The sequence below is a fragment of the Crinia signifera genome, chromosome 1, assembly GCF_055691185.1.
Source record: "Crinia signifera chromosome 1, ASM5569118v1, whole genome shotgun sequence".
Lineage (NCBI taxonomy): Eukaryota > Metazoa > Chordata > Amphibia > Anura > Myobatrachidae > Crinia > Crinia signifera.
In genome coordinates, this window is record NC_139217.1 from 117,659,093 (window position 1) to 117,677,485 (window position 18,393).

The following is an 18,393-nucleotide window of genomic DNA, read 5'->3' on the forward strand; positions in this document are numbered from 1 at the left end:
CACATACATACATACATACATACATACATACATAGGGACCAGGAGACAGATATATAGGGACCAGGAGTACACTGACACACAAACAGATGGTATGTGGGTACAATGTCAGACACAAATTAGACAGGAACCAGGGTCATGCTGTCACACACACATTGTACAGGGGAGTGGGGTAAAGGGTTTGGGATTGCAGCCATGCAGAGGCATATAACTTCCTATCATTTTATGTCTCATCACCATAATCTTCGCTGTCTGAATCCCTGTTCCCTGGCAGAGGGGGAGTCTCCTTTATACAATGGCTCAGCTGTGGGCTTGTCAGAGAAGTCAGTGTCCAGGGCAAGCAGCAGGATACAGTATGACTCACTGTCACTGACTGCAGCAGTGCTCTCGTCAGTCTACCATATTGGTCATGCCGACCTATGTTACAGATGCATGCCAAGGTTATACAGTAGACCAGGGGTGGCCATGATGTCAGCCACTATCAACCAGTCAGCAAGAGCCTGCACCCTGGAAGGTTTTGTCACAGGCACACATTTACCTTCCAGAGGCAGGTCTCCTCAGACCTACAAGCCACCTTTCAGTACTGGAGACAGTGGAGCACTTGGAGCAGGTGCTCCAGGCACTGGTGGCTGAGTTGAAGGGAAATCTGGAAGTGAGAAGAAAGCGGTCAGCATACTGTTTTCTTATCAGGATATAGCTGAAAACATTGATCATTGCCACTGGATACTATAACAATAAAAGTTATATTACTGGTCAATATCTCCCTCCTTTATAGCACATAATGCCACCTTATTCTGGTGATTCCTTTACCAGTACCCCCCCCCCCCCCCCGTTAGACAGAGACAGGGCCAGTGGTAGGGTTTTGGGAATTCCCATGCAAGCTAAAGTGCTTTTCTGTGAGGATTACTGTGCAGGGCCAATGTGGAGGCTAAAATGTTCCAACTCACCATTAGAGGTGGTGGGACAGTTCCACCCCGTTTCCCCTCACTTTAACCCCTGATTCTATGGATGACTGGGGTGCCCTGTATACAAAGAGTAAAGTTGTATTCTTGCCACCCTATGGAAATCTTCTCTTTGCCCGTATTTTAAGCAGTAAGCATATCTAAAATGTCAAACTCTTGGCCCCCACTATAGACACAGTACATGCCTGTAGTGTTATTGTTATAGTTTATTGCTTCAGTCATTGAACATAGTATGTCCTTCTCACAGTAGTATATCCAGAAAACTGTAGTATGTCCTTCCTACAGTAGTATATCCAGAAAACTGTAGTATGTCCTTCCTACAGTAATATATCCAGAAAACTGTAGTATGTCCTTCCTACAGTAGTATATCCAGAAAACTGTAGTATGTCCTTCCCACAGTAGTATATCCAGAAAACTGTAGTATGTCCTTCCTACAGTAGTATATCCAGAAAACTGTAGTATGTCCTTCCTACAGTAGAATATCCAGAAAACTGTAGTATGTCCTTCCTACAGTAGTATATCCAGAAAACTGTAGTATGTCCTTCCTACAGTAGTATATCCAGAAAACTGTAGTATGTCCTTCCCACAGTAGTATATCCAGAAAACTGTAGTATGTCCTTCCTACAGTAGTATATCCAGAAAACTGTAGTATGTCCTTCCTACAGTAGAATATCCAGAAAACTGTAGTATGTCCTTCCTACAGTAGTATATCCAGAAAACTGTAGTATGTCCTTCCCACAGTAGTATATCCAGAAAACTGTAGTATGTCCTTCCCACGGTAGTATACCCAGAAAACTGTAGTATGTCCTTCCCACAGTAGTATATCCAGAAAACTGTAGTATGTCCTTCCCACAGTAGTATATCCAGAAAACTGCTATAGAGATTCACTGCAGTTATCAATTAGAGGTATCACAAAAGTAAAATTAAAACAAATACACATTTATTAGGCAAATATTAGCTCTATTACATATTTTATTAGATTGCTACTTGTCGTTAAATTATCCTTTTAGATAAAACAATTCAGTTGCATTATATTTGAGTTGAATGAAGTCCAAACATAGACAATAAATATATTCAAATAGATCATGTTTAACTATAGCCAGAGCCGGCCACATCTCTGCTATGGTGCCGGGGATATTTCTTTGACAATCATGTCAACAAGTTAATAATGTCGACATGCAGCATGTGTTCTGACTTTCATTATATCAACACGGATGAAATGACAACATGATTGGAAAGTCAACACAAAGGTTCTTGGTGGTCCAACAGTGATTTTATTTTGAACAGCTTGAAAGCCGCCCTACGTGTTTACGAGGCAGTGATGAGCGCTGACGTGTGCTCCCTCATCATCGCTGGTCCAACCACTCATCTCTCTGGTATTACCAGCAGATGAGCGAGGGAATGGACGGCTTTCCATAGTCAAAAATCGCCATGTGTGTGTGCCCCTTAAATGTACATATTAATAAGTTCCTTGAGCTGGTGCACAAAGAAAGGGGAAACCGGTATAAAGTACCTGGGTCTAGGCTGCCAAGAAAGCGCTGCCACACTTGCAAGACATTTGCCTCCTTCAATTCACACCTACACATAATTCGCCACGTCCCTAGTACAGAAGCCTCAGGCCCTGTGAAAAAGTTACCTTTGATCTCAGATCCTGAATACATCTTCGTATTGACTCACTATATGTGTTGGTATGTCAAATATTCACCACTGAATCTTAAATATTAATAGTCTATTAATATTATATTTATGAGAGATATCCATCAGTGTTTACTGCTTACATACACAGATTGTATATTAGCATTATATAATATTTAATTGAAAAGAAAATACATGACTTTAGCTCATCCCCCAGGTCTTCATAAAGAGTTTCTAAAAGGCAATCCTCTGTCTTTCTAGCCGCAGTAAGAATTTCCTAGCGGTGACAAATGCGTTCTTAAGCCCTAAAGTAATAAACTGAACCCTAATGTTTATACAGCAATTCTGAGAACAAACTAAATGCTTAAAAGGCTTTTATCTCTTGTACATTCTATTCTACAACACTATGCAGCCATACACATACTGTACAGACATCTCTTTTCTTCAACTCATTTAATCAAATGTTGACAATTCCTTGTACTAATTTACCATTAGTTACAATAAAGGGGAAGTATGTTAGGTCATGTGAGTAGAGGAGCACATTAGTAACCTCCAGCAAAGATAACACGTGTACAGCTAGGTATAGACAAAAGAGTCTGTGGCTGACTACGAATGATCTTTTAAGGTGAGGCTGAAATTTTATCACCACATTCCTAGTTATCCATTGGTGGTACAATCAATCGCTGCTGTAAAATGGCCACAAATGGGGCACTGGGGCAAAATGGCTGTACTTTTCTTCAGCCTACAGGGGAATGCAGCTGTAACATAGCCTAAGGTTCAGTAACAGAGGTAGATGTAACAAGCAGTGAAAAGTGGACCGGTGGAGTTTTCCATATCAGTCAATCAGCTTCTACCTAATATTTTACTTAATAAATGTTACCTCAAAGCTGATTGATTGCTATGGGCAACTTGTCCACTGGTTCTCTTCTCCAGGTGTGGTATAGGGGTCCGACAGTCGGGATCCCGACAGTCATTATCCCGGTGTCGGGATCCTGACTGGCCGGACCCAGACAGCATGGCGAGCACAACAAAGCCCCTTGCGGGCTCGCTGCGCTCGCCACACTGCGGGCTCAGTGGCTCGCTACGCGAGCCACCTATTCTATTCTCCCTCTATGGGGGTCGTGGACACTCACAAGGAAAAACAGCGGGTGGCCGTCGGGAACCCGGCTGTCTGTGTTTTGACAGTCGGGATCCCGACGTTGAGTGAATGCCTGTCGGGACCCCGTCCGTCACCCCTCTTCTCCACTCCTTTCCCTACTTGGAAAATCAACCCTACAGTTCAGCAATACTGAGTGTAGAACAGTGTTCTATTTTACACACTTGATAACAGATAACAGAATTAGTTGTTTTATTTGTACATTTAAATACATTTCGATAAAGGCCCCCATACACGCTGCAATAGCAGCATGCAATGCGATGTGTTATCAGCTGGATCGCATCGCAATGCATGCGTTTTGCGTGCGATGCGCGGGCAGTACAAAAAAAAATATTGGGCCCACAGCTTCTATCGATTACAGAAAATCATCTGGTTTTCCATAACGAATGGGAAAGTATTTAACATTGGACATAGACTTACAGTTTAGCAACATCAATGGTTTCTACCTGCGTGTTTTCATGAGAAACAGCCCTAATAAACCATTGCTCGCATTGGCTTATCAGGGATAATTGAATAACCCCCCTTTGAAGCAAATAAACACAATTGCATAACCCGTTAGGGTACTAAGATGGGAGTTCTATTGAAGATGGAATGTTGCAGATAACAACCAATTAGATTGTATCTATTATCTTCTAGAAGGTGCTAAATAAATAAGTAAAATCTACAGCCCATCTTTAATAGAAATCCCATCTTAGTAAATGTACCCCTCAGAGCTCTATGCAGAGAACGGTATGCAGTACTATTTTGTAATGATTACTGACATTGTACATGAATGCATCATGGACATGGCTTACACAAGTTCAAAAGCCCTTAGGATAGTGGGTAATATTACACCTGCATAAACACTTTACTATAGGATAGTGCGGACTCACAGGTTTCTGCTGTTACTTGTTACAGACTAAGTAGCTCTAAAATGTTTAAAATTCTGACATGTTGCATTACTTCTGCTGTATTGTAGATCGGAAGTCCCACATCATCTAACCATTTAGACGTGGCTAACAGCTATAAACATCACTGCATGTATATATATACAGTACCTAAATAAATATGTCTGCAATTGAATAAATGGCCTTTAGAGAAATAACTGCAAGCATATTTTCAACAGCTTAGCCTAAATACATCCATGACCGATTAATTAATTACACTACGACTTAGAATATTGTTGTAATTGCTTTTGTATATCTTAACCTTGGATTTGAAGTCTCTCACCATCGTATTTAAGTCATTAATGATGTTGAGGAAAGAGTAAATATATACTGCTCTTGAAGTCATAATCAATTATTGATGCAGTAAATAAATGAAATGTGACTTTTGTCCTAATAAACAGTTTTCGGGCCAAGTTCATTCCCAAGTTTACTGCAAGGATTGCTCTTTAATAGCATGCTTCCAGCCCTGAAGCAGTGACATGCCTGAAACGTTTTATTTGCCTTGTTTTCTTTCAATTGAAAGCAGTAATGTTGGTTTAGAGACTATAAAGCATATCATTCTGCAAAGTGGTGGCTTGAAAGACTGGCAATTATAACTCAGAGCTGAAATCCTGCATATGTGTCTTCCAATTTAAACTGTGGCTCCGCTTGATCTTGTTGGACAACCGATACCAGCATGCAAGACCCGAAGTAAGCCTGCTGTGAAGACAACAATAGAAAACAAGTATATTTTGCTAAAATAATCTTCTAGCAGATTCAAGAAAATCCCGTCCTGGGTGTGGAAATGAATAGGGAAGGGCATAGTTAAAAGATTGTACAAAAAGCCTGAGGACACATTATCCTCGTGTAACAGCAGTTACACAGAATTGCTCTTCATTCATGTGGAAACACACATATGCTGCATTATAAGCACTCATCAGTGATCCCGAGTATTGTGATGGAGAAGTTTTAGTTGTACTCGTGTAGATTCATCTTAGAAGACAATACAAGTACAAAAACATCTCTATACAACACACATGGACACTGTTCTCAAAGGAAAACTAATGCTGTAACTCATTGGTTCCTTACTGGGGTGCTATGACACTGCGGCACTTAAAGGGGTGCCACTGGTTGGTGTTCCAGGACCAAATCATATACCGTATGTATACAGTGTAAAGGGGTGTACACACGGTGATATTTTGGCAGGAGATTTTGACTATATACTATAGTCAAAGGGGGGTATTCAATCTAAGATCACGGCTGTCGATCCCTGCCGATAGCCGTGATCCTGGCCCATTTGCCGATCAGTGCAAAGGGGGCGTGGCTGCGAAAATGGATCACGACAATCCACGGACGTTATCGGCAGAATGAGCCCGACAGCTTCTAAAGTTGGGTCCATTCTGCCGTGATCCCGCTTCAATGTTGTCCCTAAAGACAGCATTAAATAGGGAGCCGCCGCTATTTCCCCGTCGGAAATAGCAGCGGCACATTGAATACCCCCCAAAATCTCCTAAAAGGTTAGCCAAAATCTCCCATTGTTTCTCCTGCTTAGTCAATTGACTGTGCAGGCAAGGCAAATTTCTCCTGCAGAGATTGCTTAGCACAGATTGACTGTGCAGGCAAGGCAAATTTGAATAGATCATAGACTTATCCAAACATATACTGTAAGTTGTACTTGACCTACATTAGACCACTCCTTCCCTGTCCTGTCCACCTCTCCAGTCACACGTGTCAAATTTGTGCATATTGACTTTATATACATTACTAGTAAGCCTGCTCGAAGCAAAATATTTGAAAGCTAGTCTGCTACCTCTGCGGTGTTTGTGCATGTGTGAGAAAGAGATATAGGAGGTTATTATGGTTGACTCGCTCGGATGCGAATTTGCTCCCTTGTGAGTCAACCAGAATCTGCCCAGCAAATGCCGGTACGCCCGCCCCCTACTTGCAGCGGGTATGAGCACGCAGGGCCTGCGAATGGATGTTTAACATAAACATCCATTCGCAGCCTGTGGGTGATCACCCACATCATTAGATAGTCGCCGACCATCGAATGATGTGGAACGTGCACGCATATCTAAGTGACTACTCAGCCGACTTGTGCTGAAAGGATGTATTTCATACCCTACCATCCACTACGGCATGGAGGGAGAATAAAATGGTGTGCCGAGCACAGTGTGGCACCGTGCCCAAAGCCATGCGAGTGGATGTGGTACACTTTTATGGTGTCCATGTCAACTATGTCGACATTTGAAACCAAAAATGTGAAAAACTCAAGTCAACCTTTTGACTGAAGACCAGGCATGTCCAAAGTCAGGCCCGGGGGCCAATTGCGGCCCATGCTGTCATTTTAAGCGGCCCGCAGCCTCCAGCTGGAAGCGGGCAGAGAATCAGATGTGGGAAGCATAGCACAGGACACTAAAGGTGGGGCCCCGGTGAGCGCGCCTTTACCTTGCTGTTTGCTGCAGTGAAGAGGTGCCGGCCGACACAGTCAGATGTTTGGTGTCCTACCCCTGCTGCTGCAATCATATATCACCCTACTCCACAATCACAGAGACATCAGTGTTTGGGGAGGGGGTGCAGCAAGGGGGAAGCTTGCTCCCGTAACATGCAGAGTGGAGGAGGGCAGCAGCGGGAGCCCAAGCATCTCCTGTCCTTGCAGTGCCTGCTTTGCCTCTCCTTCCTCTGGCTCACACAAGGGGCTGGGAAACATACAGAGAAGGGAGGGGGAAGAGTGGGGGACATACAGTGAAGGAGGGTCAGGCTGGGGGACATACAGTGAATGGGGGTCAGGCTGGGGGACATACAGTGAATGGAGGCAGTGATGGCCATTCAGAGAAGGGAGAGCAGGGGCAGGCTGGGGGGCATACAGTGAATGGGGGCCGAGTGGGGTACATAGTGAATGGGGGTCATAGAGTGAATGGGAGTCATACAGTGAAGGAGGGTTAGGCTTGGGGACATACAATGAATGGAGGCACTGATGGACATTAAGAGAAGAGGGGACAGAGTGATTGGGTGCAGAGTGGGGAACATACAGTGAATGGGGGACATACAGTGAAGGAGGGGCAGGCTGGGGGACATACAGTGAATGGGGGCAGGCTGGGGGAAATACAGTGAAGGGGCAGGATGGGGGACATAGAGTGAATGGGGGCAGAGTGGGGGACAATTCTGATGTGATTTAATGATTCAAATAATGTCAGGCTGAATGCCCCCACACATTTACACTTCACCAAATCTGGCCCTCGTCACAAAAAGTTTGGACACCCCTGCTGTAGACCTTCCGATTGTCAACGTAATGATTTTGTTGACCTTCCAAAATTGTTGACCTTAGCCATGTCAACCTATTTCATGTGTCGACCTAATTTGGGTCGACCCAATGTCCCATACCCGTTGTACTTATGTGTTTATGATTGTATTGTTTGGCTCTCAAACCCTGACCCTGTGTTCATTTTCTTTCATGTCTCCTTTTTTATAGTTTTTTTCTTTAACTAATAAAAAAACGATTATTTTAATAGAATACAATGCTGAGCCGTTATCTAGTGACAAGAATAAAACGCTAAGCCAAATCTGTTGATAATATAATGCAATGCTGAGCCTTATATGGTGAGAAGGATAAAATACTGAGCCATATCTGATGATAATATAATACAATGCTAAGCCTATTTGGTGATAAAAATGTAATGATGGACTGTATCTGGTGACAAGGACACAATGCTTTGTCTTATTTTCAGATAATATAATGTAGTGCTGACCAGTCATGTATCCAGGATATGAAGTGAGGGGGAGCGAATGCCGCACACAGAGCCTGATTCAGGGATGGACACTATCTGCCTCACTACTGTGTATTTGGAAGATGTAAACCTTGGCCTCAACATGCCTTCAAAACAGGAGCCAAGTGGCCCTGTATTATCTACTCTATAGCTCCGTATAATCTGTATTGCTGCAGTCCCTGAGGGTTACAGTAAATGCTATTTCTTACTTCCATTATAAACTCACAGAATGAGGAGAGCTGGGACAATGGCAGTCAATGTATCCTGCTGCGTGGTGTGGCTGAGGTAAGACTGAGAACATTTAAGGACAAGAGCTACACTATGAAACGTACCAGCCTGTGAAAGATGGTGGCTTCTCCTCACATTGCGTAGGACAGTGGTGACCACTCACAACTGGACGTATCTGAGTATGACAAGACTTAATCAGGAGGCATGAGATAAGCTGGGACTGTTTAAATGAAGGTTTACTTTCAATGCTAGTAGTTTCCGTAGCTTACCTACTTAGTCAATTATACAATGAATGGACTTTGACCTGCATTATTCTCTACAAATCAGTTTGGTCAATCATTGTTATTTTCTTCATGTAAGTGGCATGACTGCACCGAATTAACATGCTTAATACTAAATGAATAGGCATTTGCTAGATCTGCAACTTCTTTACAAACAGATTTCAAGTGATACCGTTGATCCACATCAGTGAGAAGGTAACGGAAGGCACAAACACAATTGCTAACTCCAGTTCCAGTTTTGAAAGCTTTGTACCTACAACATTAAGTACTGAGGAAGTACAGTTTTCCAGTACGCCACCTTGTAATACCTGGAATTGTTTATATATAACATTTGTACCGTAAATTCACAAGTAGGATTGTAGAGCACATAGGTCCACTTAAATGATCCTATGCATGGTGTGAATACATGGACCAGTTCCAAAGCAAAGTGTTGGAAAATAAATCATTTTGAAATGCAGGCAAGCAACCCAAATGTTTAATGCATGGGCTTCCAAGGACACAGAGACTTGCTGGACCTGAACCTGTTTCAAGTACGAGTGTCAGTTCCTAGGTCAAGTCCCTTTGTCTACCTGTGCACATCGCTGATTAAAAAACTGTTGGTGCTGTAGTTTTGAAACATATACATGGTCACTGTTTCTAGGGTTTCCCATTTATATGCCCCAACAAGACAACATGTAGGTTTTCTTGGCCTCTTCCCCCATGGCTTGCTCATTAGCATATAGCTACTGTAGGAGGCAAAATTGGTCCATCGTATGCAGATTCTATCCAGCACAAAAGCTCAACAAAACCAAAGTTACAGATACTAAATGACAAGTAAAACAGAACTAATTTCATTGAGTGTTAAAGATTGATTTATCTTCTTGACATTTTATTGTGTTTTATGGTACATTTAATAAAAAAAATACACATCCTATACATCATCCACTCACCGTAGACATTTTAAAACACACACACACACACACACACACACACACACACGCTCATCTTATGCAAAGGCATTAACCCTTATAACACTGTATATAAGGCTTTGGCCACAAATAGCTGTGCAGGCTAGCAAAACATTTGCAGTTCCACAATTAACAAGCAGCCTATGGTTTCCTATGGCTGCACTAAGAGAAAGAAGAAATCATTTTCAATACACCGTACTTGATTTCTTTAAAAGAGCACAACATTTTTCAGTACTGCAAAGAATAGACAAAGGTCATCTTGATCAATTCCCGTCACAATATAACAGGGTTCCCTAGTTGTTTGATCATTTTTTCTTTCGTCTTTCATAGTGAAGTCTGATCTCTGTGCTGCTCTTTGATCAGGCTCTCTGGCAGTCTGCAGGTGCCATATGTCAACACATTAGCAAGCAGCATGCACCAACAATATCAGCTCTCTCACACAACACTACTGCATGTGGTAAGGGGATGTGTCCTGCTCCTGATCTCTGCTGGCTTTTAACCCCTTTTACATTTTTGTTCTGCAGTACAAGAAGAAAGAGAAAAATCACAACCAGAGGTGAAGAAAGCAGAGCGACAATAAAGCCCATTCATTACTGGAAATAAAATGAATGTAAAAGTCAGCTTGATTTACAATTTTCAGCTGACATAAACGTGAGGAAATTCACATGGCCAGTGTTTTAATGCCAAAATATTACCGCAGGCACCACAAGTCATGGATAGACGGAGAACTATTTATACATGCTTTTTTTAACGTTCAAAGCAAACGACCAATTTCTTTTTTTTTTTTGACTTCCCATTCCATGCAAGCAACTAGTTTCTTCTTGCAATATAACACGAACAAAACGGACTTTATCATCTAAAATCAACAACAAAGTGTTTCAAAATCGGAATAATGTCAGACCTATGGAGTTCAAAGGCTAGGTAAATTACACACCCTAAAACTGCCCTTTAGCATGAAAGACTCCTTTCATTAGACTCACCAAGTTCTAGCCCATGGGAACTTTCATTTAAGGGTTCTCTAAACATTTCAGGTACACTTGAAAGCTGAAAGTAATTCTCATTTCCTATGTGGGATTAGCTCGTTTCCAGGACAGAAAGGAAAAGAAGTCATTCACCATTTCAAAACCACAGACGGATCTAGGTCTGCAGGCGCAAACATAAATATAAATGAAAAGTAGGACTAAGGTTTATTTTTCCGTCTCTTTAGCCCCGGTGCCATGTTTTTTTGTGCTAAGTTCAAAACCTCAGACCTGCACCGCGATGCTTCCACCAAATCAACTCTGAAACCTTAATGTGCTTCTGGTAGAAGCGAATGACCTTGCAAGACTGTAAATTGTGAGGTAAAAAAGCAAATATTGTCTTACCATTCTGCTCTTTAGCACTTTCAAACTGAAATTTGTTGCTTAGATTGGGTTCAGCTTGTACTCCATGTAGCTGAAAGTCCAGGGTACACAGTAGGACTCTGAGAAGTAACAATAAAAGGATCATTTGGATGAATAGGAGGTGAGCACAACACTAAATGCACTTGAGATTGGCAAGTTCACAGTCCGTCTCAGCAGAGCATGATAACTGCACCCTTCAGGAGAAAGCACTGAGCCTGTCTCGGTGACATTGGTGGCAGATAATCACTGGGTAGATCCCTCATAATCCCATGTAAAGACAACACTTTTCCGATTCTGTTTTTCTTTTCTGTCTCCAGTTTGGTAAATCAGAATAGAATCAGCGGGTTTAATCCCCCCGAAGATGACGTGCCGCAGTTTTAAATCCAGCTAAGGATAGAGTTAAAAAAGTTAGACGGATAGGGCATTTTTTTTTCTTTAGAAAAGTTATTTAAGAACACCTGTCAGCCTCGGAGTAAAAGCAAATATTTAAAAAGAAAAGTTGCAAGAATGTACATAAAAGTAATCCTCCTCCTGAAAGGAAAGTTTACCCTTGTAAAAACAAAAAATCAGCAAAGAGTGAAGAAATTAGCATTAGAACTACAAGCCTTCACCCAGAGCTGTAAAAATGTGAATCTGAAGCTTGACACCCTGTGGGAAAACAATCTCATAGTCAGCAAACGTGTCCCCTTAGGACACTGTGGGATAAAAACGTGTCTCTGTACACCTCCCTTTTTTTTCTCACCGGCAGTTCCTTTTTAAGGCAGTATCAAAGTCTGTGTTCCACGGCTAGGCTGATTATTTACCTTACTTTTTTTTGGCTTCGTACCAAACTTCCTCACACTGTTTTCCAGATCAGAGCAGTGACCCAACAGCATGGAAGTAATGGAGCCAGGGAGTTCTCCTCCTGGCAGCAGGTTCCAGTCAGCAGGGTGATCCTCCAGTGCTTAATAGGGCTTCAGGTCACTCAGGGGTTCGCTTGCTTAGCTGGTGGGATTCTTGTGCCTCTCAAAAACTCAGGAGTGAAAAGGAAACAATTTCCTTAGCTGGGAGTCTGAGAGCTTAATGTGGGTGTCTGTTTAAAGTTTGCTCCTAGCTGCAACAAATGGAAAAGAGTTTAGAGCTGATGAAAGTACTTGACTCCCCTCTCCTTCTCTTTCCTTCCCCCTCTCCTTTCCATCTCACTTTCCTAAAGTTCCAGTGAAGGCAGACTGCCACCTGGCGACTCAACAGGTGCTACAGCAAGGACAGGGAGGCTGGGGAATCCCACTAAAGACCGGACAAAAAGTTGGCAAGTTAAGCAACTTATATCACACTGACAGCTCAGCAGTGGATTTACAGTTGCAGGAGATTCCATCATTGGGATTTGTATTTGTTTTAAGTTTTGTGTAAATTACAGCCAGCTATAGCATGAGTTTAACAGGATCGTTTTGTGTCATTAAGATTTACATGCCGTACATACTGTACTGTAATGTATGTTTTTTCATGAAACATGGACATTAATGCTTGAAGACGTTACTGTTTTATAAAAAAAAAAAAAACAGACCCGGGCTAAAATAATAAATGCTCTAGGAATAATAGCAAGTTTTTTTTTTCCATCAAAGTGTAAATTTAGAATAAAAAAGTTAATAGAGATTCATATAGCAAGTCACTTTAAACATTAGAGACAACTTTCCTGAGGAGAAATATTTAATAATTATCGAACATCTAACATATTATGCTTCATTCAAACTAGAGAGTTACTGTAGCAGATTTTGGGTCTATTTACTAAGCTTTGGAGATAGATAAAGGGAATGGAGATAAAGTACCCGCCAATCAGCTCCTAAATGTAACAGCCTGTAAGAAATAGGTAGTTAGAGTACAATTTGTCTGCAATACTGTCCAGGAGAGGAAAGGGGGAACTTACAAATTGCCAGGCCACTGTTGATATCTGCAATGGAGGCTGGGCCACAGATCTGTGAGAGAGAGAGAGAGCGACTTTATATAGACGAAAAATATCAAATAATTAAGAAATATTTTATAACTTTTTACCATTTAATAAAATTGATTATAAAAATAATAAAGTATGTTTTCATTCATGTTATCATCATCATCACGTAGCAGTGAGCAGATCTCTGGCGTCGGAGGCTACCATCGATGATAGCCCATGATTTATCCCCTTCAGTGGCACTCCCGAGAATTTCTTGGGAGTGCCACTGCCTGCACTCCCTTCTGCTGTCCAGCCCTGCCTCCTTCCCCCGGCTGTGTGTGGCGTGACCTTGTAACGTCATGCCGCACACAGCTGGGTTGCCAGGGGCAGGGCCGGACAGCGGCTGATGGACTGTTCAGCTGCGCTGCTTGGACCCGGGGGTTGCAGTGGTGTTTTTTTTCGGGAGTGTTCCCCAGAAAAAACTCGTCCAGTGGGGAGCACTCCCTAAAAAAAAAAAACACCACTGAAGGGGTTAATAAAAATATTTCCATTTACAAATGATGTCATAAAAATCACTGCTAATATTCTGCAATCAACAGCGTAACTACCATAGGTTCAAGGGGGTCTGCTGCTATATAAGTTATATGTGCTACATATATTTATTGCCATTAATTGGTACAAAGGGGCCCTAACAGACTTTTGCTATGGCTCCTACTAGGGGTGAGCAAGTTCAGTTTTACTCCGATCTCAAAACGGGATCTTATTGACTATACAAAACACATGACAGCTGATAGCCAATCAGAAAAATCTGAAATTGCGATATTTTGGTGAAAAGAACCAAGTAAATCCATGTAAATCCGAGTAAAACCGAATCTGCTCACCCCTAGCTCCTACAAATATATTGTTATGCCCTGTCTGCAATGCTTAACAAAGATAAACTATTTTTCATACAATTATTATACAGTCTCTGCTAAAAAACTTAACTAAGCGACTCATAGAACTTGGACCCATGCATTTCTGCATGCACAACAAGCATACTTACACATACGTTACACATTCACTTACTGATCTTTGGGCTGCCCAATCCATTTCACTGTAAGTACTAGATCTAATGATATTATCGTGAATCGTGCCGGGGAGCAAGGGGGTTAGCGTATAAAGGTGAGGGTGCGGAAAAGGTGCAAATGGGATGTGGGAGACTTGCCCGCTTTTCTGGGGGGCTGGGAGTAAAACCTGATTCTCTGGAGCCTCCCTGCCATTCCAGGAGGGTAGGAAAGTACTTTTGGTGGGCTTTCCTTATATCCTGTTGGAGAAAGTGCGCTATACTGTACAGTAGATGAATAAAACTTACTTACTAAACCTGCAATACTGTACCTCACAGTACATGGGGTTTATATCTTGACAGGTAACTTCTCCATTATTAGCACGTTCTCCATTCTTTCCTATACTCACAATCCAACCTACACCTCCTCATAGGTCAAACATGAGTGTAAAGCTCCCTCTGTCGTAAAGCTACTCTTCTCACCCAATACTCACCTACACAATGGTGTATCCTGTCCATAAGACAAATTTAAATCTCATTTTATCTGGTGTTATGAAATCTAAGTAAGCCATTATATTGTTTTACCAATGTGACTGGAATATATGCACACTTATCATATTCATATGTGGGTAGCAGCCTATTTACTGGGCAATATGGATTATTGTGAAATTCTATTAAATTGCTAATGATTGTAATATATAAAAAAAATCATTAAAAAGGTGTTTTAACTAAACATTTCAGTTATAATATCACTTACAGTACTGGTAAAGTGATATTGGATTTTAAATGTGAACAAAATGTCACAATTTCCTATTACAGTATATGGTCTCATTTACTAGAACTTCAAAAAGTAATGCCAATCTGAATCTACTGTATGCGATGTATGTATAGTGCATATCTTTGGACATTTATGTGTGTTAGAATACATTCATCTGGTATTTTATGGATGGATTATTCCCCCACCTAGTGGTCACAATTTACTTAGAACAAACTCAGACAGCCGACCTTTTTGTACAATACTCTAAATCAGGCATGTACAAACTATGGCCTCCAGCTGTTGTGAAACTACGAGTCCCATCATGCTTTGCTACAGTTTTGCTACTAGGGAATGCTAAAACTACAGCAAGGCATGCTGGAATGTTTAGTTTCACAACAGCTGGAGGGCCACAATTTGGCCACTCCTGATCTATATACATGGAAACAAAGATGTACAGATCCCTCTATACTCTTTTTACTCTCTCAGTAATAAGAAATAGTTCACACATACTGTATAAGATACAAAATACAGTATAGAGAGTTTAAGTACCAGAAAAGACAGTAGTGGTCTAGTCTGTAATCCATGCGCAGAATTTGCACATAGAACAAGGGCCTGATTCACGCCTGCAAGTAAGATGTAATACCCGGATGGTGAGAGTTCAAAATTAAATCTAAATTGCTGTGGAAAAATAAAGCTAACATTTGTGAACTACATACAAAAGAAACCATTATTTACCCTGCACAGAAAAGATGCAGCACACCAAAATCAAAATCTCTCTGCACATATTACATCTGCCCCATCTACAGTGCTGTATAGTTTGCCCAGTTGCTTGCTTTTTTTTTTAAATTTACTTACAAACATGAATGAGGCCTTATACTCAAAACATTATTTCAGTTGAGTAAGAGTAATGGTGTAGAGAACCCTTCTTGTAGAAAAGGATAGGTCCATGAAGGCATTTTCTTTTGGAACATATGTTAAAAAAAGTTGTACTTAAAACATTTCTTTATATGTCTGTTCAATCATTTAAATCTGAATGTAAAAAACCCATTAGTGACATTAAGTAAATACTGTATAATGGATCTCTGTACAAGGACATTTTTTACATTGCCCTGTTGTAGTTTAAGTAAACTGACTAACGAGTTGTCCTATTCTGTGTGGTAGGAGATTGCAGAAGTGTTTGAAACCATAAGAGACAACGTGATGGGGCTATGTAAGGTGAGACAAGAAAACAATATACGCTAAACTTGCTTGTGAGTAGTTAAAGTCAAAGAACTCTGTCACCGTTGCCACTGCAATGCCCATTAGTGAGAGAGAAAGAGAGGGGTTTATTAAAAAAGAGGGAATGAGAAAGAGAGAGAAGAGAGAGGAAAGAGATAAATAGATGAGAGAGGAGGCATTGAGGAGAGAAGGTGTCAGAAAGAGAGAGAGAGGAGTGCAAGAGAAAGGGGAGCAAGAGGGAGTGACAGTGTCAGGCAAAGATGGGGGAAAGTGTGTAAGGGAGGGAGATAAATTATGACAGTAAGAGGGCGAGAGACTCTCTTTCTCTCTCTCTCACTAAGGGGCATTATAGTGATGTTTAACTAATAAGCACATTTTGCATATATTTGCATATATTGCAGTGTGTGTTAGAGAGGGAGGGAGAAAGACAGTGTCAGGGAGAGGGGATAGAACCATAACTACAAATTTTGGTGCACTGTACCAAAAAGAGAATATAATACACGCATGTCATAGGGGAAGGGATGTGGTCACAAAATAGTACCAATTGATATTACGCAGCACAGTAGTCTCCATTATTCAAATTACACCAGTAGTGATGATTTTATACACACACACACATATATATATATATATATATATATATATATATGTCAGAATAAAACAAAAGAGGAGCGCTCCATAGTGTAAACTGACAATAAAAATGCTCCGGTACAGTCAATCAGTACTCCTACCGTAGATAAAATAGGTGTGGGCTGGTTACTACAAGGTGTAATGTTTACAAGCCAGGCAAACCTCCTACCACCATCCGGGGCACTGCAGACACACACGATTCCTCGATGGACACACTGAGAGGGACATGGCGTATCGGTCCTGTCAGGAACAGATGCGGCAGGGGGAGCCCGGCACAGAGAGAGCTCACGTCACCAAGCCCTGACTAACGCGTTTTGTAGGCAACATCGTCAGAGGGGGAGCATTTTTATTGTGCTGTATTAAAATTGTCAGTTTAGACTATGGAGCGCTCCTCTTTTGTTTTATTCTGACAGATTTCTACTTGTTCCCGTGAGTCTTGGGAAATACTTGGAGTGAGCTGCAAGTCCTCAGAGTGCCGCAGTTTGATTACACCTTGCATATATATTATATATATATATATATATATATTTAATAACAGATTATTTTAATTTTCAGTTGGTTTTCAGTATTTTCTCCAGTCGATTTTGGAATTATCATATTTACTAATGCCAAAACCAACTGAAAATCGTCTTTAGTCTACAATAGACCATCAAACACAGCAGATACTTTTTAATAAACGCCATAGAAATCACTCATTTACAGTGCCTACAGTTGATGTGAAATTTTCTTCCCATATTTGCTTTTGGGAATGATACCAAAGCACACCAGATTTCTCATCAAGGTTTCCAAGGTTCCTGTAAAAAATAAATGTAAAGTTCACCCTCTTGGATATTCCGCTGACATAGCATTTCCTACTCTTCTACTCTCTTCCAATCCTGTCTAACCAGACTCTCCCCAACCCAAAACTCTCTGTAACCCCATATCACTATAACCTATCCTAACATATTATACAGTACATGCCTTTTCTCCAGGAACATCGGGGAGACTCCAGAATGTGATGTGGTTCTCCCAGACATCCAGTAAAGTAGCCATACAGCGCCCATTTTCCGAGTATTGTGAACAGTCTTCCTTACCCAAACTGAGCTGAATTGCATCACTGTGGCCATTTTGTGTCCGCCTTTGCCTTAAAGTTAATTTAGTTTATATATTAGCAATTATTTATATAATGCACAGATATTCCTTAGTGTTTCATATATAATATTTGATAATTCACATAAGTCCTCCAAGAGTGAAGCTTACAATCTATATTCACTACCAAATGTACGCACACAATAGGTTTTTTTTTTTCCTCAGAAACCAATTATCCAACCAGCATTTTTATGAATTATTGGAGAAAGGCAAAGTACTTGGAAGAAACCCACACAAACACATAGAGAACAGAGAAACAAGTCAAACCCAAGTATTCAGTGCTGTGAGACATTACAGCTGACGATTATACCAACCATACTGCACAAAATTATAGAATTGTGTTGTTGTATGGCAATGGGGCAGATCCGCAATGATGCAATGAAGTGGGATACCACCCAACTGGCTGCTGTATGGCCCCAGGACCTCCAACCTGGCTACCCTCTAGGGTCGAC

The 18,393-nt window shown here is 41.2% G+C and overlaps 1 protein-coding gene across 4 annotated transcripts in view; it reads right to left on the minus strand.

Moving 5' to 3' along the window:
- Positions 1 to 18,393, minus strand: part of PDGFC (platelet derived growth factor C) — a 617,067-nt gene that overhangs the window by 248,637 nt on the left and 350,037 nt on the right. The window contains exons 2-4 of one of the 4 annotated variants that reach the window (XM_083172335.1): positions 13,164 to 13,212; positions 12,064 to 12,353; positions 11,243 to 11,647 (exon numbers count right to left, since the gene is read on the minus strand). In XM_083172335.1, coding sequence (XP_083028461.1) covers positions 11,243 to 11,366 — 124 coding nt within the window. In that variant the 5' untranslated portion in view covers positions 11,367 to 11,647; positions 12,064 to 12,353; positions 13,164 to 13,212. Of the gene's footprint in view, positions 1 to 11,242; positions 12,398 to 12,442; positions 12,458 to 13,163; positions 13,213 to 18,393 lie in introns of those variants that run through there. The other 3 variants (XM_083172307.1, XM_083172325.1, XM_083172316.1) reach the window with 3 other exon arrangements.